This window comes from Pinus tabuliformis, chromosome J, assembly GCF_031772625.1.
Source record: "Pinus tabuliformis cultivar Carrire ecotype Pingquan chromosome J, CPIR1, whole genome shotgun sequence".
Taxonomy (NCBI): Eukaryota; Viridiplantae; Streptophyta; class Pinopsida; order Pinales; family Pinaceae; genus Pinus; species Pinus tabuliformis.
In genome coordinates, this window is record NC_142295.1 from 1,068,496,839 (window position 1) to 1,068,523,857 (window position 27,019).

The window sequence follows — 27,019 nt, forward strand, 5'->3', positions numbered from 1 at the left end:
ATTTTTTTTGAGCTTGATAATTACTCTAAAATGAATGGGAGAGAATATGCACAATCAAATTATTTTTATTGAGCTTGATAATTACTTATTTTTATTGAGCTTGATAATTACTTTAAAGATGAAAACATTATGTTAAGTTATCTTTTTATTTGATGTTATTAATTAAATCAAATATCTAGTATGAAATGAATAGAAGAGAATATGCGCAATGAAATTAAAATTATTGAATTGGATAATTAGTTCAAAGATGAAAACACCATTTTATTAGGACTTAATGACAATTATTTATTGAGCAAAATGGAACATTAAATCTAAATTGTAAACCAGCCAATGTTGATGTTCAATGTCTTATGCTTGTAATATGAAGATTATATTCTAAAGCACAAGAAAAGGTATGAGATCTAGTCTGTAGCTCTTGGAAATTTCCAGGTGTAAGTTTGAGGTGCAAGTAGTTGGGTGGTCCTAGGTGCAAGTGGTATTAGAGTCGAGTTCAAGGAAATTTATGTCTCCAATGGTAAAGTCTTTGAGTTTATAATATGTAATAGCTTATTTCTATCATGCAGTGTTTTTTGCAATTCTTTGTCAATCTTGTTATTCCTTCATGCAATTTCATTTGCTAGTAAATACTATGAAAAGTAATTGATAGTGGGATGTGAAGCATGAGTTATGGTCTTTGAAGCTGAGGATTGATGTGTTACGATGTTAAAGGCGATTCCCTAGTCTTATCTTCGATTCCCCCCAACATAGATGTTTACAAGCTAATTTGGTGGAATTATGTTTCTCATCCCTTTAATAAAATCCATTATGTAGACATTTCTTTCTCCCCATTAGAAGACCGTGCAAATATCAATCTCCTTGACTAAGATATAATAGATTGGGAAAAAACAAAAAAAAATACCAATATGCCCATATGGGAGCCATCAAGTTCGGTCTCAGCTTGCTTGTCAGACCATATTTATCATTATTCTCCTTATTCTGCATAATTGACACCATCCATAATAATTTTTTTGATTCTTTAGTCAGAGGATTTTCACCCCTCTTCATGATGGCTTGAACTTTGCTACAATATTTTCGAAGTATTATGTTTCTTTAGATGACCCATACATATATGATCTACTCAAAGCCTATATTCTACCTACTAGTTTTGACATGTCTATAAAGTCTTGCATTATCTAGCTAAAATCTATGGTGATTGTTCATTTTGGAAATGGTACACTCCCACCTTTAAAGAAGACATTACAAACCACATCACAAATGCATAGTATAGATAAAGATAAGTCTAAGCAATCCCAACCACTCACCTTTGACTGGACCAGAATTTCATATCCAACTACATGGGAAGACAAATAATCCAATCTTAAACACCAAATGCTCACCCATGTGTCTAAGAAAAAAACACCAATTCCATTATCTGTAATAATTAGATCTCTATCTCTACAACTTCTTGAACTATATGCATTTTCCTAGGAAATGGCCCATACCTATCAATAATCATTTTCTAGCATAGAGCATGGATTAAACATACATATAGAGAGGCATATGGAATGTCCAACATGTCAAGAGAAGATAAAAAATATCAAAGGATTCAGATCCATGAAAACCTCTAACCCCTCTATTCAATTGTGCATGATTTCTCATCCTAAGGAAGGGCTAGGGAATATAAAAAAGGTTCATGGTGCAAAGGAGTCATACATCCTTAGATGAAACCTACCTATAGTTCCCTTTAGGTAGTTTTCAAAAGATATGAAAACCAAGAAGGGATATTTTCTATTTAGGTCCTCTCCAATATCTAAGATAGTATTAGATGAATGCAAGCTTTTGGATTTATCAAATCTGCAAACTATGCTAACTAGTCAAAATATATATGACTTGCACAAAGACTTGCTAAAAATAAAAGAAACAACATAATCATAGAAAGAAGAGATAAAAGATTTGGAAAATAGGGTGGATATTTTGTCACATGCATTAACAAACACTACAACATTGAGAAACTCGAATAAAGTAAATGTAAGGTTAAATCATCTAGATGCATTTCTTATTAGACTGGATGAAGTAAAAAAATATCTAGAAAAATAAAAAGAAGTCCTTCGATTGAGCATAAGGATATTTTTAGAGATAGTTAAGCATAATCTAAGCATAAAAGGAATGAATCTATAAACATGTTTCAGACCCAGGAAGAGAAATTTGAATGGGATTTTGGAGAGAGTGAAGATGTTTTCTAGAGAAAATAAAATGAGGTGTCTAATATGAAAAAGTGGCAACATCCATTAAAGCCATAATATGAGCAAAGATATCTTCAGATGTTGGCAACAAAAAATGATCCTAAATATATTCCTTTTGATATCCAATGCCTTCTATTTCATAGAATACAAGTTTTACATCCATAGGAATAAATGCGACCAACAAAGTAATCTCTATAATGCTTGATCATCCAATAGTTAATTTGGTATGCTAGTTAATAGAAGAAGACATGTTTTCCCTCCATATGCTCATAAATTAGGTAACTGTAGAAAAGGCAGAATATGTTACACTCACACCAAGATATATTATGATCCAATTAATTAATGGATTTATGGGGATAATAACAGAATGGTGGATTCAACTCCGATAAAGAGCTAAAGGTGACATAGTAAATGATTCAAAGGAAAATGAAGATCGTATTCAAGCTATGTATACTTAGTTTCATGGGATATAGTATGAAACAATGTTATGCAACCAACTCACAAGCGAAAGAAAAGATGGATCAACGAATTAAAAGTTATCATCTTTGAGGGGGAAACCTCCTTTACGATACATAAATGAATAATTCTTGGATGATACAAATGATAAGACCTCCTTGGTATATATAAGAGTCTAAGGGGACAAAATATAATCAGAGCCTACATAAAAATAATAATGTAAGGGCACAACAATAAAAATAGTGGGCTTCTATGGGGCACAACAATAACAACATGGGGGATACATGGGCTAAACAATAACAATAGTGGGCTTCTATGGGGCACAAAAATAACAACATGGGGATACATGGGCACAACAATAACAATACAAAACTACACTAACAATAAAAATAAGGGGGATACTATAGTATTATAGGGACCTAACATGCCCCTATCCTTCAAAAAAGTGTTTTCCTCAAGGCTTGAGTAGTTCTGGATGCTTCTGTATAAAATTTTCATCCTCCCATGTGGAATCTTCAACAGGCGAGTTTTTCCACTTATTGAGATACTCTGAAATTAATTGATTCCTTAGTTGTCGGGTTCTTGTCTCCATGACTACTTCAGGATAAAATATGATATTTCCCTCTTTGTCGAATTCTAGAAACACTATTTGAACTGAGAGCTTGTCACCAATAACCTTCTTTAAGCATGAAACATGGAAAACTGGGTATACTAGGGAATATGTAGGCAGCTCCAAGTTGTATACCATAGTACCAATCTTTTGCAACACCTTGTAAGGACCATAGTACTTGGGTGATAACTTATTATCCTTCCTAGCTTGCTTGAGGGACATTTGTTTGTATGGTTGTAGTTGTAAAAATACCCAGTCGCCTATATCAAAAGTTCTTTCACTGCGACGCTGATTTGCCTGCTGTTTCATTCGATTATGTGCCAAAGTGAGGTTACCCTTTAAGAGTTGGAGAACTTGTTGTTGATACTCAATGTGATCTTCCATTGCTCGAACCTTAGAATTTTCTCTTAAATATGATGTGATGGATGGTGGATGATATCCATAAAGTGTCATAAATGGGGTCATTTTCGCTGCAACATGGAACGAAATGTTATACCACTATTCAGCTAGAGGTAACCACTTGACCCATTGTGTTTGTTTATCATATACAAAGCAACGAAGATATCCTTCCAAACATTTGTTCACTATCTCAATTTTCTCGTCAGATTGAGGATGATAATATGAGCTATGAGCTAATTGAGTGCTAGGAAAATAAAATAATTCCATCTAAAATTTTCTAGTGAAAGTGGGATCTTTGTCACTCACAATAATCTTTGGGTTTCCATGTATATTTTGAATTGTTTCCATAAATGCAATAGCAATTGTATTGGATTCAAAAGTATGAGATACTACAAAAAAGTGTGCATACTTAGTAAGTCTATCAACTACCACCATGATGACACTCTTTCCTTCAAACTTGGGTAAATCTTTGATAAAATCCATTGAGACCTCCTCCCACCGCTAACTTGGAATGGCTAAAGGTCATAATAGAATTGAGGTCTTAATTGTCTCAATTTTATTTTGTTGTCAAACCAAACAGTCCGTCGCAAACTTCTAAATATCAGATTTAATACCATCCCCAAAAAATTCCTTCTTGACCCTGTGGTATGCTTTTAAAAATCCTCAGTGCCCTCCTAAAGGGGAGGTGTGCAATTCCAAAAGAATCTTTTGCTTGAGTTGGGAATTTTTACAAAGATATATGTGATCTTTGTACCATAATGAATCATTTTTCCAGCTAAATGTATTAGATATACTGGGATGTTATTGAAAACAATGATAATTTATATACTTATTTATACAATAAATCAAATACATCACCTCATGTAGTGTTAAATTGGTAGAAATAGCCTTCATCATGTTGTTAACCTTGTCTTCTCCTTTTTCCCTACCTCTTCATAGGATAATGTTTAGTGATATGTCCCTCTCGTTTTCTACTTATCACAGATTCGTTTGGACAAAGATGTTTACCACCCCATGACAATGATTCAAATTACTAAGATTGTCATTTTATGCCTTGGAATCATCTCTCTTATATTTTAAGGACAATCGAGCACAATCAATCTCCATATGACTTCCAGTACTTTTCTACATCTCTTTCGATAAGATGACCTCATACAACTATTCAAAGATAGACATATTTTCTCACCAATAATACCAATAAAAATACATTATATAATTTAAAAAAAAACATTAGATTTAAAAGAACTACATAAATTAGATCTCCAACATTAAACAATAAATATATTAATTTATTAGCCCCAAGGGTTAGCTCAGTTGGTAAAAAACCGTGCCTCGCCATTGGGAGGTCACAGGGTCGAATCCACCCGAAGCCCTTGGGGTCAGGTCTTGCAGTAGGCTGAGGGGCGATTTAACCCAGCTATCGCCCAGATTTTTCCGTGGACGTAGCGATCACTCACTGACCAAGGTGCTCGTGAACCACATGCAAAAAAAAATATTAATTTATTAATAAAATTAATATAAAAAGAAACACACTCTCCTTTATCTTTAACTTGCTTATGAAAAACATCTTACTTTTTCATGCTTGAAGAGTCACATAAAGACTTTAGTTTGTCCCATTACATAACCAATCATTGAAGATCAAAAAATGGATATATCCCTTCATGACTTAACATCTTATCGATCCAATTGCTTTAGTGAGATATATATGTCTCGGGTTCAATCCATGTAGTTGAGTCTCCTTCGATTAAAACCAACTTTATAAAACATCTATGAGACCAACTACTTCGACACATTAAGATTAAAATAATGCATGTTTGATTCAAGAAGAAAGAACGTGCATTATCATCACAAAGAGTAGTCATGATATCACTGTATATTTACAAGAAACAACTCAAGCAACTCGAAAATCCTAGCACAAGCCATGCACCACATGGTTATTGCTTTAATTGGTAATGCATATAGATTCTCTACATGTGGCCTTGCACCTCAATCCTATGAGAAACCCATATTCTCTACATGTGGCCTTGCTCATACGTGCTGATTTATTATAAATATGGAAGTTCAATTTTTGTTGGTCCATGCACACTTATAACATGCACTCACTTGTATTATTCAATACCAATCAAATAAATAATTGTGTATGTTATGAAATGCATTAAAACCCATTTATTAATAAGTTTTTAAATGTATTTTATGCAGTGTTAGAGTAAGCAATGAACTTGGTGCCAGAAACCCAAAAGCAGCAGCATTTGCAGTGAATATGGTTACCCTGATGTCCTTCCTAATATCAGTGTGTTTTGCCATTGCAATTCTTTTGTTACGAAATGTTATGAGCTATGCATTTACAGAGGGAGAGGAAGTATCACATGCAGTAGCAGAACTTTCTCCTTTTCTTGCTGTCTCGGTTATCCTGAATGGTGTACAGCCAGTACTTTCAGGTTCTTATTTATAAACACTTCTAATTAATGTTAAAAATATATTAATGTTCACTCACAGATTTGATACATTGAAAACACAACATTATGATAGATGTGTTTTTCCTTCTGTATTACTCCACAGGTGTTGCTGTCGGTTGTGGATGGCAAGCTCTTGTAGCATATATTAATGTAGGTTGTTACTATGTTGTTGGGATACCCACAGGTTGTATATTGGGTTTCAAATTTGGATATGAAGTCAAGGTCAGTTGGAAAGATATATATATTTCACATGTTAAGAGAAATTATAAATTTCGTTTAACTGTGAAAGCATTATTACTTATTTATGTTTGACTTAATATTGGTTTTTTTGTTTTAATTTCAGGGAATATGGTTGGGGATGTTAGGAGGAACATGCTTACAAACTTTAATTTTATTAGTCATTACTTATCGAACAAATTGGGACAAAGAGGTAAGGATTATGGTTTTATATATAAACATAAATTTTATAATTTTCATTTTTATATTGTAATTTTTATTTTAATAATTTATATAAATTTTTTCGATATTAAAATAATTATCATTATTTTAAGATTTCAATAATATGATATGATTTAAAGCATTATTAAATAATATTTTACATCGGAACATTTGATTATAATATTTTATTTAATTATTAATATTGTATAAGTTAGAAATGAGCATTCTTAATTAGTTATCAATTTCATTTTTTTAAATAGTTTTTTCAAATTCCAACATGGGTTGAAAAAAAGCATATAGAAGTATGTGGCGGCATTCTTTTGGAAGTGTTCAAGGAACCATTTTATTTGTTGATTAGGCTATAATGCAATTTCTCTAAATTAATAGTGAATATTGAGGGGTAGAGTATATATATTTATGTAGGCTCTCGTAGAGAGAGGTCTCTTCTCACACAAACAAGAGGGTTTTATATACCAATTTGGTGTTTGGCTTGACCATAAACATAAAATTAGATTACTATTATTATTATTTATTGTCCTAGGTTGGTAGTTCAAGTGGTTAGGAGTAGGGCTTGTTCTCTCATCCACTTGGATTCAATTCCAAGGAACATGTTTGACATCATGTGATAAGACTCGAAGAGTAGGAACCCCCACCAATGTGATATCTTGACTCTTGCTAAGTCATAAGCTATTGGTGTCTATACTCTTGGTGTTATAGTGGCGACTACAAGATTTGATCATGAAGCTCACTTAGGTTAAATCAACGTGTTACCAATTTTCCATGGTTAAAACATTAAATAAATTATTGTTATCTGCTAATTAATGAGCATTTACATTTTTGTTAATTTAATGTCATTTATTTAAAATTAAGATGATATTTATTTTTTAACTTCATTTTTATTAGTATAAGAGATGTAAATCATTTTAAAATCATTAATGTTGCGTGTCACTCAAAAACTTTCATCTAATTCAAAAATCAATATTTTCACTAGTGGTTATTTGCGGGAAATAATCTCTTAATTTCAAAGTATATACGATTATATTTTTAATCAAAGTGATAAAACCCTAAAACATGAGTGCAAAGGTAACTCACAAAGAATTCCCATTATTAGCATAACATCCTTTCCTCTCTATTTAAGTTTATTTTCCTCTGGCACAAGGGTGGAATCTTTAAATAGTGTATAGTAAAATTTACAAGAAATATGGAATGGTGGATTAAGAGAAATTCCTATGAATTGGGTTATGGAGTCAAAATCAACAAGTAAGAGGGTTCAAACAAGATAGAAAGAAGCATAGTCATGTTGTCATAAACATTCTATAACTAATGACACGAAGTCATGCAAAATTTAAAGAAAGGGCCTTGAACAAGTCATGGTGAGTGTTTCACCTCAAACTTGTTTCTTCTTGTTGAAGCATAAGATCACTTCTTGAAAATATCATTGCCCAGTAGTAATATTAGCAACGAAATACATCCATGAAAATACAAAAAAAAAATGATGAACCTCACATTTACAAGCTTGTTAACTCTTTATTCTAACAAATATTCAACTAGGCTTGGAGGGGATCTCCTCATAAATCCAACCATGTTCAAAATAATAAAAGAGTTTCTCTTTATATAAAAAATTAACTCAACCTCCTACCATTAAAAAAATAACAAGTAAATCATATATCCACTTTTCTGTTCTACAAAATTTTAAATTATACATAAGGATTCTCTCTAAAGATACAAACTCTTAAAAGATAATAAACCATGCTTAGAAATGGGCCTTAAATGAGCCTTGGATGCCACTTTAACAACCTTATTTGCAAATTTATTCCTTGAAATGTTCTTCTTTGAAATGTGCTTCTTTAACCATTGAAGAGGATTTGTTATGCCACTTGTCTTTCCTTCTCCTTAGAGTGCTCATCAAGGCAACCTCTAGCAACCGCTCTTGCTAAAATAACCATAAACACCAAGTCAATGAGAACATTCCTCTCTAGGGTCTTCTTAGGCCTTGGATAATGTGTTAGTCACCATATTTCAGCCTCTCAAAAGAATGCTCTTAAAAAACGCTCCTTTTATCACTTGGAATAACATAGAGAAATTATTAAAAGAAATGCTCCCTTGATATGCAAGGTGTTATTAAGGGCTCATTAACCCTTCCTGAAATACCAACCAATCCCTATTCTTGAGTTGTGTGATTTGATAAATGTGAAAAAGGTGCCTCAAGGTCCAATGACTCGTTTTTAAATGATGCATACATGCCACATGTCTTTTCTAGCTAGGGAACTCTCCTTCCTTGACCATTTGATCAAGAAAAATATCAATGGGGTGCCCATAGAAGTGGTGCACTCTTAGATAATGTTTTATTGACGAATTAAGGCCTTGTCAAGATCCTTAGAAGTAAGATTCCTTCCTTGGGTGATCTAGATTTTACCTAATATAGCCAAAGAATATGATGGTCCACCTCTAAATGTGAGGTAATACTTGAATGCTAACCATGTGAATCATATGCCATGTGTTATCATCCAAAAAAATCTCTCCTTTAATAACAACAACAACAACAACAACAACCCAAATGACCACATTTTCTTGTGGTATCTACAAAGTAGACTCAAGTTGGTTATTAGATTTAACGAATATCATATGCTCTTATTAATTAGCATCCTATATTTACACATATGCCAATAAAATATGGAAAACTCAACTCCTATTAGATGTTAAGTGCTTGCTTATTACTTGAATACCTTGTGTCCTCATGGAATTCCCTAGAAGCTCTGACAGTAGGAAATGCCTCCAAATATGCAATGCTTCCTTGGATACATGAGATGCATGCTCAATGAATAAATACACATGAGAAGATGTAGAAAATATATCCAAAAGGTAAATCTATGCCATATGTGTAGCACTACCTCAAAACATGTGCACTCAACCATTAAACATTCCTTAAAGGATGTGAGCATCCTCCAACCATGTGAAAGAAAAGATCATGTTAAGGAAGAGGATGATTAAATGATGCTCTCAAATTCCACATCTACATCTATAGGTAATTTACTTCTAGAAGACTAATCATTTTTTAACTACTACTGAAAAGATCACCTCCAAAATGGATCTACATTTTGAGGGTAACAACTAGCTCCATAGGGAGACTATATTCTTTGTTGTACAAGAACTCCATAATATTTAATTAAAAATACATAAGTTAATATTAAAATATATTTGGGAAATATTATTAATTTAATTATATTTGATGTGAAAAAAGATAATTTTTTGGGAGGACTAGGCAGAAGAGATTAATTGCAAATATAGAAGTCAAATAAGGTTGTCCCATATATCTTATCTTTTTTGGAATTTACATTGAAAAGTTACTTTTCTTTTAAAGGAAGTAGGTTGTGTAACACCCATTCTTAATTCCCAAAATTTTAATATGTTATTAAGACTAATAATGTCGAATGAATAGCATGGATACTTTAACATAATCCTTTTGATGTAAATATTCATTTTAATTTAATATATATTACTAAATCTTAAAAAGGGGGTATCCAACATAGCTCCCAATTCTTAAGATAAAAGCTTGCTTGAGGGTAAAAGATATCAGGGGAATTTGGGAAGTTTCCATATCTACTTGAATTAATTGTCGAGATCTATATTTGGGTAACTAAACTACCAAATTTGCAGTAGTTATGAGAAGAAAGAGAGGGAGAGGGTGGGGGGGGGGGGTGGGGTGTGTTTAGGGGTTATGTGGTACTAAACTTGCTAGAAGTATGAACTACATGACCCTTCTATAGGTTTTTGGTTGACCATGTATCTCAAGGAAAGGAATCTATTTCTCTCGACTGGCAATGTGTTAGTTAGGGAAGCACTTGTAGGGATGTGAGAGAGAGAAGAGATTGAATACAATGAAAAGCATAAGAGAAGAGAAAGAAGACCAGAGAAAGTATGTGCAAGGGAACCATAAAAACCATGGGAAAAAAATGAATGGGATGGGGGTACTAAGAAAGTGACTCTAAATAGAAGGAGATTGAAGCCTTCTGAGTCACAACCATCCTCTTTGGAGTTGTGATTTTGAGTTATGGAATTGGACAAGGGAATCACTAAGTAGGCATTCGACATGAGTTAGAGGGCTAGGAGGAAATTTTGAGTGATTTTTTTTAGAGAAATGTTTAAGGAAAATTGGTTTAGTGAAGGGCTCCCATTGTTCTATGCAAGCCCAAAGAGGCCATTCTATGATAGATAATAGACCGTGTAGCTCATAAATAGAAAGGCAAATTCTTGATTCTTGTATGTGTAGAAGAGTGGCCTTCATGTTGCTTAACCTGACATGAAAACTACAACACCCTAAGAGAACCTTTCCCTGAAGGCATCGGATTTGACTCAGGGGTGGTCAACTACAAAAGAGATTGTAGTGTAGTTGAGCATATGGTGAGGTGGAATGTGCACTCCCTTCTTCAGATTCCAGCAAAGATTAAGTAAAGTAGAAACCATCATGGTTTCTTGGTTAAATATAAATGATGAGCTAAAAGTGTTATGAATACTTTCATGAATAAATGCTATATGCATAAGTATTCCATAAAGGATATTTGTTGTAATATATTTGAAGTACTTTTGATTTGTGAATAGTAACTAAAGGTTGAATGGAGCTCTAAGGCTCTTCTTGTATTCTTTTGTTTTAATCGTTGTTACCAGACTTGAGTTTGTGGGGGGTAGGGGTGGCGGGGGGGAGGGGAACATCTGTGATTGTATCTCTATTGAATGAGAAGACTTGTAAGTCGTTTAAAGAGGGTAGACCTTATTTCCTTTAAAGATAAGACATAATGCTAGCCCCTTTCTGTGTAATTATTTGGATACAGAGAGTGTGATGAGTGTAGTTTGTAACCAAAAGGAATGAGAATAATTCTCATTTAGTTGGGAGAAGTTGAGGATAATTGGCCATTGGTCATTTTGTGTCTTTCTATCATGATGATGCCTTGTTGAAGATAGTGTTGGATGCCTTCATAGGATGGATAATATTTTTAGAATTTAGAATTATCTGGGAAATTTTTCTACAATATTATTAGAGTTAGTTTCAATTCTTTGAAACTAGTTTAAAAGATTAGCAGGATGTTCTGAAATTTGGGGATGATCTTTAGAATTTCAAGGATTTCTTATCAAAAGTTTTGTAAATTTAAAGATTGAAGACTTTTCCCCCAACCCCTGGTCATATTATCTGATAGGGTGGTTATGGCCAAGATGTAATTGAATGATGCTTAAGTCTAAAGGTGGACTATCAAACTGTTAGGATATCAGGCTTTGGTGGGCGAGAATATGTTGAGCGCCTTCTATTGTGAACCCCCAACAATGACAAATATCAATACCTATGTTAGTTACTATAACCATTCTATTAGTTGACTATTCTTTATCATGTATTGACTATTTTCCTCATATTATCAAATTTCATAGCATCGATGCCTTGCTATCATGTTTTGGAGTCTAGGAATTACAATAGTTTATCGCTGAGTAGGAAAAGTATTGAGCTATTGGGTGTCATGAATTGAGAGGTTGAGACACCAAATATTTGGGTTTCCTCCATAGACCAATTAAAACAAATAAGGTTTAGACATGATATGCTATCTTGGTAAGTTTGGCTAATGTGGCATGCTAATGTGGTGAGATGACATGTCACAATGTTGTGGCATGATGAGAATGTGTTAGTGTGGAAATATGATGAGAAATGATGATGTGCGTAGTAGTGTTGAGGTGGTATTCAAGGTAACGGTGTTGTATAATTCATGATATTAAGATATTAGACTATCAAATGTTAAGGCATTGAGTGGCCAAATGTTGGGATTGAGTGTCAAGTGCTAGGTAATGCCTTTGAGCAACCCCCATCACAATCCCTTGATACTGACAGATCCCGATACATCCATTGATTAATAGGGATTATTCCTTCCAGTTAACATCTGTCTATTGAGTCTAAAAAGCATCATTAGCGGGGTTCTATAATTGTTTGGTGTCTTGGCGACCTGATGGGATGAAACCTTAGTGGGAAAAAACTAAGTGGAGTGGTGGAATTAGATGGCCCATTATCGGATTAGATTGGGATTGATCAACAAGGAAAGCAAGAATATTAACAAAGTGGTGTATTGCCCTGATGACCATGTGGCTAATATGATACGCAATGATCTAAGCAAGTCGATGTGGCAGTTAACATGGCATGCATGAGGGCGAAACATGGGAAAAGGGACTACCACATGCCTATTAAGTGGCATGGTATCATATGTCAATGTGACACTTTAGGAAAATATTCTAATGGGCACATTTTTTTGTTCAGAGCTCATAATGAGATGAAATTTATATAGTTGGAAAGCTCTTATTCAAAAGATGATGATGGTGGCCTCAAAAATGATTTTTAAGGTGGTTTAAGGAAGATCAATTTGGACAAACCCACTCCCTTTAGGTGACTTAGGAGGTTAGGTTTGGACACTGTTACAATGTTGATTAGGAATTAAGGGGTTTGGTATGTTACAATTGGTATTAGAGTAAAGGTTCAATACATAGCATGGATGGGCTTAGGAGAGATAAAATTATCAAATTTGTGGTTCACCACTAGGCCTAAAGGGCTATAAATAAACCCCAAATATGCATTTGGAGTAAACAAAGAGAAAACTAGATTATGTTTGGCAACAATAGTGTTTCCTTATGTGACCTTGGATAAGTCTAGTTGCTTGAATTTTAGCAATTGTATAGATGAAAGAGTTTTCTCCACAAGAAGAAAGTCATGCTTGATTTATTTTTTCCTTGGTGAGTCACTTGCTTCAAGAATCTATCTTCTATGAATGTTGTTTATTTAGGAATCATTAAGTTATAATGAAACGATATACCTACATGGTATGGATGCATGGTAACTTGTTGATTTTTGATGTGAGTACGAGTGGGAGGTAAGCCTATGGCCAAGAATGTCAAGTTAGGGGGTGACCATATATGATGATTTATGTGTAATGGAGATAATAATATCCTTAAATAAAGTTGATACAAGTACTCACTTAGGATGTGATTGAGGATGTTGTATATATTAGGGTTGCTCATGGAAAAGGAAATTCTATTGGTAATAGTGCCTCTGTGCTTGCCATTAGAGAAATGGAAAGCCTTTTTAGGATGCTTTGAGTTTCAAAATAAAAGCCCATGGTAGGGATGTGAGACCCACTATCTAAAATAAAATGGAAGGATATTAAGAATAGGTCAATGTTGTCCTTGGTATATGAAAGAGAATTTGAGGTATCATAGTGAAATGGGTTATCTCATGGGTGAAAGAGTTGGACATAAATGATAATGTAGACCAGTTGAGTGAGTGATGCTGATGAGAGGACTAAATGCCTTTGATCTTTTTTAGAGCAAGGTTAAGGTTGTCAAAGGTGAACTAAAACTTTATAATCCTATGATGAGATTATAAGGACTGTTGTCCAATATTAAAGCAACAAAATGGACATGTTTTTGTTATCCTTGAGGTAATAGGATGACTTGAGGTGGCAATGCAAATTGAAGTATAAGTTCTTCACAAAGTCTTTCCAATATACATAGGCAATTGCAACATGGAAAAACTACCATCAGTGTGAACAAGATTAATTAAAAAAAGGTTCTTATCCCAACTATGATTCGAATATATGGGATAGAAATCAACAATATAGAAAGAAGTGGGCCAAAGAAAATACTATTGAAATGTTGGGGGTGCGTAGAGGAGAAACAGGGAAACTTCTTCATGACTTCCCTTATATGAAGTATGGTGATAGGGACATTTTTAATATCTAGAAGTATACTACAATGGATGGAGTAAACATAAGTGTGTATACTATTTATTCAACGATAGATACTCAAAAGGCTGACTTCCAGGATGCAATGGTGTAGATGGAAAGATAGAAGGCATGCCAGGAGTCCTTGGCTGGTATAACTAGTTACAAGAAGATAACTAGGGAATTTAAAAAGGCAGAGTTACCTATCATTTGTGGTGAGCCTAAGAGAAATGAGGAAACAATGGAAAAATATGTTTGTTGTGAAATATAATTATTTTCCCGATTTTGAGGTATTTTCTTTTATCACATTTGGACCCCGGTTCCTCATGGAGGTGTTGGGGGGGGGGGGGCGCTTTCCCTGCTACTACTATTGTGGAGGGGGGGTCTAGGGGGGTTAGTGGCAATTATTTGAAGCCTCTCCTTGGTGGGGGTTTGGAGGTACTACCCCTGAAGATATTGTTTTTGGAGAATTTTCCTTTTAAATATTGTAATTTGATAGTAAATATTGACCATTCATCATTAGGTCATGGATTTGATAATAGATATTATTTTTGGGTTTTTTTCCCTAGAAATAAATGCACTTTTTTTTAATAAGGGTATTGTATTATAATAATGTATCATTGACATAGAATTGTAGTGGGAGAGAGGATACTTTGGGAGAGAGAAGAGGATATTGCAGTGGATGTGATGTAAGTTGTAATACTTTCATTTTTGGTTGAATGGAATAAAAGGAAGGACTAGCTAGTTCTCCATGGATGTATCCAAATTGGGTGAACCATGTACATTGGTGCCTTCTTTGTGTTGTGTCATTTTATGTTTTTATTTTGACATCCATTTTGATTTTATCTGTGTTTTTTATTTCCAATAATTGGTATAAGAGTCGAAGGTTTAGTTGGTTGATAAAACTCATAGAAAGGGAGGGTTCTCGGTTTGAGTGGGAGTAATGGTGAAAGAAGTTTTTAGGGTTAAGAAGTTTAACGACCAAAACTACTAGTTATGGAAGATGTAAATGGGATATTATCTATATCAGAAAAATATTATTTCACCATTGGGAAAAATAACAAAGAAGCCATAAAGTACGAAAGAGAAATAATGGAGATTCTTGAAAGAAAGGAACTAGGAATAATATGAATATTCATGGTAGCATAGTTGGATTTCAAAATTTTGAAAGAAAAGACAACATATGGTTTGCAGATAAAGAACATGTATTTTCCATAGTGATGTTTGAAATTTGTCGATGTTTCAAATCCAAAAGAGGATCCATCTTTGGGAAAATGGTCAAAAGGAGGAAGAGGCAAAGAGAATGTATAAGTATAAAGAGGCCAATGAGAGGGAATGGCCGATTGATAAAAAAATTCTAATTTTTATTTTTATTTTTATGAAAGTGTTAATGTCAACAATAATATTATTTAATTTATGAAGATATAAACCAAAACTAGAATTAATATTAATATACGATCTAAATATAATACACAAATATTATTAATAATACAATCCAAATATTATTAATACTAATACTAATACTAATAATATTAATACTATCAATATTAATATTGTATTATTATGTTAATATACGATCTAAATATAATACATAAATATTATTAATAATACAATCCAAATATTATTAATACTAATACTAATACTAATAATATTAATACTATCAATATTAATATTGTATTATTATGTTATTGTTATGTATAACACACACACACACATATTTATATTATGACATTGATATTATATTAAAAAATGGTTGATGAATAAGGTTAGGGCTAGCCTAGAATGGTAATTTTGTTTAATCAATTACTATCTAAGAAATCAAGGCCAAGACACCAATGGTTAAGATATGAGTGAGAGAGGCATACTTGAGGAGTTGTGCGACTAGTATGTGGTATCAAAGATAGTTGATTACCACCATCCCTATTAATATTATAGGGATGTTTATTATCTCAAGGGTTTCCCTAATTCATATTATCTCATTGTGGTCTTCTCTAGTAATGACCCTAACATTTTTCAAGCAAACATGATATTTAGTCTTCAAGGAGTGTTCAACAAGGGCTAAAGAATGCAATCATTCATTCATAATGTTAGCTCCATGCTCTTTTAGTCTTATTTGCGAGTAGTGTCTTGTTTCTCCAATATAACTTTTACCATAAGAGCAATCTATTATGTAGAATCCTCTACGTTGATGATGATCAATATTGTCTTTGATGGATTTCATTGTTTTCTTAATTGTTCTTAATGTTGTGAACCCAGTATTTATATCTTTCTTACTTAGGATCTTTGCAATATTGTCAATAACTCCATGGATGTGAGGAAGGTAGGCCTTACCACTATGTGCTTGAGGGTGCTGTGAGTTAAGTTTACTTTCAACCCTTTTCATGGCCTTCTTGATGTTCTTGTTCTTATATCCTATACTTTTAAAGACTGTATTCAAGTTTTTCTTCTCTTCATTGAGGCGATCCACATCAGAGATTATAAGGGCTCTAAAAGTAAGTGTATTAAGTACACCAAATTTTTGGGTAGGATGATGATAGGAATCAACATAAAGGCAACTCTTGTTGTTGTCTAGGCTACCAATGGATCTATCAAGATCCTTTCCTACACTTCAATCACCAAACCTAACACTATAATTTGGTACATTCTTGATGTTATTGTCCAAGTTTTTGTTGTTGATGTTTTTTAGAGAGTCACCTTGATGTTGATTCCTATCATCATCCTAACCAAAAATTTGATGTACTTAATACACTTGTTTTTAAATCCCTTAGAGTCTTTGATGTCTATCACCTCAATGAATAGAAGAAACACCTAAATACAATCTTTAAAAGTATAGGATATATGGAAATGGACATAAAGAAGGCCATTAAAAGGGATGAAAGTAAAATTAACTCCCAAGGCCCTCAAGCACACAATGGTAAGCTCTACCTTCCTTACATCCATGGAGTTACTTACAAGATTGCAAAGATCCTAAGTAAGAAATATATATATATTGGGTGCACAATAGTAGGAACAATTAAGCAAAGAATGAAATCCGTAAAAGACAATATTGATCATCATCAACTTAAAGAAGTCTACATAATAGAAAACTCTTGTGGTAAAAATTATAATGGATAAACATGATGCTCCTTGCAAATAAGACTAAAAGAGCATGGAGCTGACATTAATAATGAATGGTCACACACTTTAGCCCTCGTTGAACACTTCTTGAAGACTAAACATCACGTTTTCTTGGAGAATTCTAGGATTATCACTAGAGAAGGATGTTGTCAGAGAAGATGAATCAAGGAAGGCCTTGAGATAATAAAACATCTCTATAATTTTAACCAGGATGGTGGTATTGAGATTAGTGGTAATTGGATACCTTTGATACCATGAACTAGTTCCACACCTTGTCAGGTATGAATCTATACCCAATACTCTTAACTATTGGTGTCCTGGATATGATTTCTTAGATCATAATTGATTGAACAAAATTACCATTCTATGTTAACCCTAATCCTAATCATTAACTATTTTTTAATATATTATAATAAACTGACTCTAACGCTTCTCATACATACATACATACATACATACATATATGTATATATGTATATATGTATGTATGTATGTATTGTTTTTATTATTAATAGTATTAATGATATTTGTATTATATATACTATTAATAATATTTATGTATTATATTAACATCATATATTAATATTAATTCTACTTTTGGTTTATAACTTCATAAATTAAACAACATTATTATTGACATTAACACTTCCATAAAAAGATAGGTTCATTCCACTTCATTTGCTTCTTTATGCTTATACATTCTATTTGCCTCCTCCTTTCGACCATTGTCCCAAAGATGGATCCTCTTTTCGATTTGAAATGCCGACAACTTTCAAACATCACTATGGAAAATATGAGTTCCTTGTTTGCAAAAACACACCACATAAAACTAAAATATACCAACCTAGGGTTTTATGATGCCATTGGCTAAAATATATGAAAATCCATTAGGTTCCAACAAGGTATTTCTTATGAATAATTTATTAAATCTGAAGATTTCATAAGGTGGGCTTGTTGTTGACCATTTAAAGGAATTTAATATAGTCACAAGTCATTTAAGTTTTGTACAACTAAGCTTTGATGATGGGGTTAGGGATCTTTTTTATTTTGTACTCATTTCTAGAAAGCTAGAATGACTTGGTAATGGCTATGAATAATTCTATCTCTAGGTTAAGCACTTTAAAGTTTGATGACATTTTTGATGTTATCCATAGTGAGGAAATTTGAAGAAAAAAATCATAGGTGATATGTAAAGTAATTCTTAAAGTGTAGGGAACATGGGAAGACAAAGGGAGAGAGGAAAGAGCCTTGGGAATCATGTAAATAATAATAAGGGTACATATAAATACAAAGGGGGGCTAGAATGTTGGCATTGTGGGAAGAAAGGACATAAGAAGAAAGATCATTGGTCTCTAAATGAAAAGAAAGAAAAAAGCATATGGATAACATGAGAATAATAAGGAAATAAATGTAGTGGGCGATTTGTTACAAGATCATTTAATCCTTCCCGAAGATACCCTTGTTCATTCTTAGGTGATAAACTCAGTGTCCTCATTTTATGCCACATCCCATAAGAGTTTTTTTCAAGATTATCAGTCAAGGTGATTTTGGACAAGTTTATTTGGGTGATGATGAGTCATGGAAAGGTTAAGGTATGGATAAAATTATAGAATGGAAATAATTGGTGGTTGTTAAAAGAAGTACGAAATGTTCCTAATTTATGAAGAAATATACTCAATAGGAAATTTGGGAAGTCAAGGTTGTACAATCACATTTACAAGAAATTCATGGAAGGTCACTAGAGGATCTCTAACAAGGTGATTTTGGACAAGTTTATTTGGGTGATGATGAGTCATGTAAAAATTTCGGAAAGGTTAAGGTATGGATAAAATTATAGAATGGAAATAATTGGTGGTTGTTAAAAGAAGTACGAAATGTTCCTAATTTATGAAGAAATATATTCTCAATAGGGAATTTTGGAAGTGAAGGTTGTATAATCACATTTACAAGAAATTCATGGAAGGTCACTAGAGGATTTCTAATATTAGAAAAAAGGAAAGAAGGTAGGTACACTATGTTTATGTACCAGTAATGTTTGCCTTTTTATTGCTTTAGCTTCTAAAGGAGTGGATATAGTATTGTGGTATCATACGCTTGTGTACATGATGAGAAAGGGCTGCAGATTTTCCACTCAAGGAAATTATTTCTAGATTTGAAGAAGGTTGATTTGGACTTTTATGAGCATTATGTCTATATAAAATTTAAAAGAGTTAGATTTATTTTAATTATGAGGGAGAAAAAGAGTGAAAAATTAGAGCTTGTGCATATATATGTGTGGGGACCAACTTAGGTATCATCTCTTGGTGTCTCTTATTATTGTGTTACTTTGATTCGTAAAATTCTGTGGATATTCCACTGGACAATTCATTAGAACATATTTGATAATAAAATATTAAAATGTATAATTTCTGCACAATTATAGTTTTATTAAACTTTAAGATCTGTAGAATTAACTGTAATTAGTGCATGCATGCGAATGGAAATTATGCAGAAAAGTAGAGAATGAAAAACATAAGCTCACATACACACACATAAGACACAAAATATGCTCTAGGAAACCCTTTTGGGAGAAAACCCAGCTGGAAGGTGAGGTCACTTCGCTCTCTTTTTCTATCTAGAATATAAGGTTGTAGGTACAAAGAAGTAATGCATGTGGCTTGTGGGCTACTACAGTGCACATATCCTCTCTATGTGCTCTACCTCCTATCTCATCTAGCTATCTTTGGTCAAATATGGAACAAAATGCTCTCAAAAGAATGGAATGCATCTTCCTCCTAGTGGTCCAATTATAACACAACCTGATAGCCTATTAGTGGTTAAATTTGACTAAATCAACTCTTAACTAGAGTTATAATATAGACTCTTCTAGAGTATTTTACATAAAAAAAACATGTGGCTATCCCATTTTCCATGAATTATTGGGGTTGACACGGAATCCTCCCGAACTATAGGAATGAAAACAGGAAGGTCAACTTCTGAGTGGCATAACTTTTGCATACTAACTCTGATTGACATGATTCTTGTGCCGTTGGAAATATATCTGTGTGCAGAACAACATGAAAATGTACCACATTAAAGAGGAGAATTTTAACCCCCAAAAAATGTCATTTGATGCCTCAAAACGTTCCCGGAATATTTCAAACCATGTTTCACCAAATTGGGTCCTGTTATTAAAAAAGTCCCATGAGTCGATTCCTCCAATTTTTCCCACTCCGAATGCATTGATATGAATGAAAAAAATATAATGATCCAATCTAGATCATCCTTTTAATAATGATATAACTAGGAAAACTTAGTTTTATTAAATTAGAAGGAAATACAATGTCTTTGATACTTTTAAGAAATGGAAATATTTGGTTGAGAATGAGATAGAAAATAAGTTGAAGTGTTTCGAATTAGATGCGAATATTGCAACAAGGAGTTTGATATTTATTATTCATATCTTGGGATTTATATAGATAATAAAGTTTTAAGAAAACCACAAGTAACTAGTGTGTCAAAAAGGATGAACAAGACAATCATGGAGCATGCAATGAGTATGAGATTGCATGCACGATTTCCCTCACAATTTTGAGAAGGTGTTTTTTATACTACTATTTACTTAATAAATAGAGGTCCTTCAAGTTCCTTGGATTGCGACATTACAAAAGAGGAATGGATAGGTAAAAAATCAAACTACTCATTTTTGAAGACTTTTGATTGTGAAGCATTTGTCCTTATTGATAGATTAAATAGAACAAATCTTCAAGAAAAATCCAAGAAGTGTACTTTTATTAGATATGGAGTTAATTATTTTGGATATTGCTTATGAGATTTATCAAAAGCACAAAATAATTAGGAGTAGAGATGTGGTATTCAATGAGAAGGTCATATGCAAAGATCAGTTGTAGAGAAATAAATAATAAAAATAAAACATAAAATACACAGTGCTTGATGAAATCACTTAGAAAGAAATTCCAAAGGTGCTAGAAAATCAAAATATTCAACAAAAACATCAAGATTTAGCTCACACTCCTAAAATTGTCATTATAAGATCAACCAAGTCAAGTAGACCCCCTAAATGATACTCTTCATTGTATTATGTATTTTTGGCTTATTGTGGTCATCTAGAAAGATATGAAGAAGAAATGTAGGTAGAAACTAGAAAGAAATGGGAGCAAGGTATGGAAGAAGAGATGGAATTTTTGGTACGTAACTATAATTAGGATTTGGTCCTGTTTCCTGTGGGTAAAAGCGAATGTCACAATAAATGGGTTTATACGTTGAAGGAAGAATATGTAGGCAAAAAGAGGTACAACACTAGAATTGTTGTAAAGGGGTTTTCCTAGAAGAAAGGTATATATTTCAATGAAATATTTTCTCTTGTTTTCAAAATGACTTCAATTAAAACTATTTTTGGTTCAATGATAGTAGAATATTTGCACCTTGAGTAGTTAGATGTAAAGACAACCTTTCTCCATGGGGAAACAACCACGAGGATATGAGGTAAAAGGAAAGGAAAACTGAGTATGTAGACTAAATAAGAGTTTGTATGGTTTAAAGCAAGCTCCAAGGAATTGGTATTTGAAGTTTGAAAGCTTTAGGATAGAACAAGGATATAATAGATGTCATTCTAACCACTGTATTTATTTAGGAAACTAGATAATGCAAACTATATTATCTTGTTATTATATGTAGATGACATGCTTTTTGTAGGGCCTGATGTGCATGATATAAATGTGCTTAAAAGGAAATTAGTTAATTCATTTTCTATGAATGGTTTAGGTTCTACAAAAAAAAAATTGGTATGATAATAACAAGAGATGGGAAAAACTATAAATTAATATTGTCTCAAAGTAAGTACATAGAAAAGATGTTAGAATGATTTAAAATGAATGATACAAAACTAGTTAGTACGCCTTTGGCTACCCATTTAAAATTAACTAAAGAGATGTTTCCGAAGACACAAGAAGAGATATACTACATGTGCAAGGCTCAATATTCATCAACAGTCGATAATATAATGTATGTGATGGTGTGCACAAGGTCGTGTATTGAACATGCAATGGGAGTTGTGAGAAGGTATATGAACAATCTGGGTAAAGAGCATTGGAAGGAAATAAAATGGGCTCTCAGGTATTTGAGAGGCACTATTACTCAAGAATTATGGTTTGGAGGTTAAAACATTATTCTACTAGGAAATGTTGGCTCATATATGAAAGGTGATATAAATAGCATGAGGAGAACCATAGGATATACTTTTACTATTGGTGGAAACACGTTAAGCTATATTTCTCAATTTAAACCATTTATTGCACTTTCAACAATAAAATTACAATATGTTGCTACTATAAAGGGTAGTAAAAAGATAATTTGGTTATAGAGGTTCATGGAGGAATTGGAAAATGAAGAAAGAGAATAACAAGTTTTATAGTGAGATAAAGAGTGGCATTCATCTTTCAAAGAAATCAACCTTTCATTCTAAGAAAAAGAATATAAAACTAAGGTACCATTTCATATGATCAATTTTGCAAGAGGGACAAATGAAATTGGAAATGATACATACTAGTCAGAATCCTACATACATGTTAACAAACATAATAACCAAGGAGAAATTGAGTTTTTGGTTAGTTATAGTTGATATTCAAGCATGATTATGAAGATGAGAAGCTAGGTAGGTCCAAAGTTGAAGCATCATGTAGTAGCTGTAGTAACTGTGGAGTTACTATAACCAGTCTCAAAGTGGGAGATTATTGGTTATGGAGTTTAACTATCTTCATAATTTAGAGGTTATTTTTTTTTCCACATTTGGACCCTAATTCCTAATGAGGGTGTGGGGAAGTATTTCCCCCATACTAATGTCACTAAGGGCTCTAGAGTTGTTGGGGGGGTGGGAACCATTCTTTGGAGCCCCCCCAGAAAGATTTTGATGAGTGCCCATAAAGAGATTTTTTTGGGAAAAATGCCTTGTAAAATATTGTATTTGTTTATGATGATGATGATGGTGGTGGTGGTTAATGTCCACTGAGACCAAATTGGTCTATCGAACCTACAATTTTCTTAGTTCTTAATTGTCTGGCTTCTTGTCTTTCTTGGTGAGATTGGTGTTGTAGCTTTCTTTTTTTTTCTCTGCAGTCTTGCAACTTCCTTTATCTTGCATCTCCTTCATTTCTTCTGGTTCTTGAGACATTGGTGTCTTAGCTTCGCGATCTATTGTGTTCGTCCTTTTGAGGATAGTCAGAGAAGAAGTTTGGTTTGGGAGATATGCTTTGCTGTTAAATGAAGATTTATTTTGTGCGGTATTCGAATCCTCATAACTATTGATGCTTGAGGCATTGTCGAGTTCACTTTTTTGTTGTTGGGCGGGGCTTTCCCCCTGCTTGTCTTGAGAGTTGTTTCTTTCTTGCCCGATTTCTTGCGATTCAGAGTTTTCTGGAGAGTATTCTTCCTTGATGATAGTGTAATGTTCTTTTTGTGCTCCTTCCCACCATGTAGATCTGTGGTGATTCTTTCTAGCAAAATTTTTCTAGGAGGCTTTTGGGCAATTTTTGGCTAGATGGCCTGTCTCAAAGTAGGATCGAAATTTGAAGGGGACACTTTCATAATCGAGTTTCTGGTTCCACACATAGTCTTTACTTGTTAGGTTTATTACATTTGGGAATCCAGCGCTGAAGTCCATTTCCACACAGATGCGTGCATAGGTGGTTCTGACATATTTCTCTGTTTCTGGGAACCTGCAATAAAATTTCCCAATTGCATTTCCAATGGCTTTTAGCAAGGTGAAATTCTAGAGATGCAAGGGTAGGTTTGGCAATCTCACCCAAACTGGTGCTGAGGTTATGACTGTTGTTGAGGGATCGAATGATGGGTTCCATGGCTTCATGAATAGGCTTGAGTTTTCCCAAAACCAAGGGTCGAAATCTAGAATATATTGTCTGCTTTCAAGGTTTTCAAAATCTACTATAAAGAAACCCCTAGCACAGGGGTAGATATTAATTTCATTAGAAATGACAGACTTCCATACCTTCGAGATCCAATTGTGGAGAGCTATCAACCGCGGCCAAAAACCATTGAACTGGCAGATTAGGGCACTTTCAGAAAACTTCAAAGCCTCATCGAGTGAGGCTTGGACCACCTAGATAGTGGGAGATGGGGCTTCACTGATGATATGGGTAGGGGCTTGCCCCCCAGAGGTAGACGGAACTGAGCCAACAACTATCTTCGCAAAGCTGGGAGCCATCTGGATCAAGGCTGATGAATGATTCCCAAGCTTATGTATGCCCCTGTGGAAGAATGAAAAAGCCTTGCAGACATGCAGCGTCTGACTTGATCTGGATCTGCAGACAAACCCTACAGCAACAAGAAATTCTCAGCAGCGATCAATGCAGACAATGGCAAAGATAAACCCTAGCCGCGGGAGGACAGTTATTGGAGAAGGCGGTCGATCTGGGTCTGGCGCACATCCTCCGACCTCTTCTGGCCCTCCAAAAAGACCCTACTAACCTGGAATCCTCCCTAACGAGCCTTACACAGAAAAAACCCTGTCGAGCTAACGAGCCTTACATAGAAAAACCTACGGAAGAATGAAAAAGCCCTGTGGAAGAATTAAAAATAGCCTTTTAAATTCTTGGACATTGCAGAAAGTGGCTAGGACAACGATCTAACTTGATCTGGTCACGCAACGTCTGACTTGAGCTGGATCTGCAGACAAACCCAGATCAACGAAGTAGGAGCAGGAGCAGGATCGAGGATGGTGGTGGAAACCCAAATCCCGCCTCCATAGTAAATATAGACCATTCATCATTAGACATAATATATAATAGATACTATCTTAAGGTTTTTTCCTAGAAGGAAGTCCTCCTTTTTTTAAATGAAAGAATACTATTGTGGGTGTATATTATTGTTATAATATTACAATTAAGAGAGAGGAGACTATGTGAGAGAAAAGAGGAGGTTGCAGCTGATGCGTTGTAATTTATAATCAATTCATTTTTCTTAATGGAATAAAATAAATTACTAACTATTTCACTATGTATGTAGCCCAAATTGGTGAACCATATGTGTTGGTGTCTTATTTATAGTATTTCATTTGATATTTTATTTCCACGTTCATTTTGATTTTATTACTTATTGTTTTTTATTCCTGACAAAATATATCTAAGATTATTATAAGGTTAAAGGAAGGCCCATGGTAGAGTTGTATACATGATTATAATTAATTATGTTTATATAATATATATTGAGACAATCTATATGTACATGTATGCTAGTGGAGGGATTGATTAAGGACACTTTAATTTTTATTTTTTTGCATTGGATAGATATGTTAAGTTTTGAATGAATTTTCCAAGTTCCCTTGCTAAGTAAAAGAAGAGTTGCATAATAGGATGTGGATTGAATATTTAGGAATTAGTCCAAGTAGACTTGACTATAATATAAATCGAATTAGAGGATAACTTGAGCTTAATAATGCTTGATAGATTGCTAAAAGATATTGAAAATGAATGAATGAGTAAAATGAATTTGCTAACAATTTAGAAATGTTGTGGCATATGTTTTAATTGATATTCCTTATAATTGACATGTGAATGAAATTGTGAAGTGGAAAAAATGTGTAGGTTTCCCTTAAGATATTGATATTAAAAAAATTCATTACTAGAAATGAATTTTGAGGTAGTAGAAGTGAATTCATTCATGAAATGAACCCGGGGATAATGACAAGAGAATAAAAGAATAAAGAAAGGGTTATCCTAAAGAGAGCATGTGAAAGGGAGCTAAAAAAGCCATGCAAACAGAATAGACTAAGATTGATCAAGAAGGAAAATAAGAAGATTACCCAAGTGGTGTGTTCGCCCAGTGGCTACGTCGTTGGTATGATAACTAGTAGATTGGATAATTCGATGTGGTAGTTGACATGGTATATAAAATGGAAACATATGGGAAAAAGGACTACCATGTGTCTACCAAATGGCATGGTAGGAATGATGATGTGGCACTTGGGGACAATTCTCTAGTGGGCATAACTTTGTGCTCAAAGCTCAAAATGAGATAAATTTATATCATTGGAAATCTCTTGACAAGAAGAAGAAGATGGTGGACTCAAAAATGATTTTTAATGTTTATAAAGGAATATTGATTTGGACAACCTGTTGGTGGGAAAAATTCCCTAAGGAAAGGGTTGAAAGCCTCAACAAAGAAGAACAAGATAATTAACAAAGAATAGTTAGACAAACATGCCAAACATATGAATTACCAAACATGGATTTGGAAACATACCTAGAGGACCTACGTTTGATGATGTTCCCATAGGGTCCAAACTCTTCGCTTCCTACGAAACAAGCAAACCTACAAGTCAATTCATACAAGCATATACATAATAGTTAATTCAATGTGCATACATAAAAGATATGTTAAATCATCATATATAAGCATATAAACTATTATTCATGAGACAACAACATATCAGGAACAAGACATGAGCTTATTTATTGATTAACAACAATAGGTATAGGAAAGGTACAAATTTATCCAGGCCAAAGGCACTGATGAAGCCTTCCTCTAGATCTATCCAACCTGAGCCATGAAGATAACCTCTCT

The 27,019-nt window shown here is 33.5% G+C and overlaps 1 protein-coding gene across 1 annotated transcript in view; it reads left to right on the forward strand.

Annotated features, from left to right (window-relative positions):
• The window catches only part of LOC149230645 (protein DETOXIFICATION 40-like), a 144,753-nt gene that overhangs the window by 98,192 nt on the left and 19,542 nt on the right, over positions 1–27,019 (forward strand). The window contains exons 5-7 of the mRNA XM_089379030.1: positions 5,887–6,125; positions 6,247–6,365; positions 6,487–6,573. Coding sequence (XP_089235156.1) covers positions 5,887–6,125; positions 6,247–6,365; positions 6,487–6,573 — 445 coding nt within the window. The remainder of the gene's footprint in view (positions 1–5,886; positions 6,126–6,246; positions 6,366–6,486; positions 6,574–27,019) is intronic.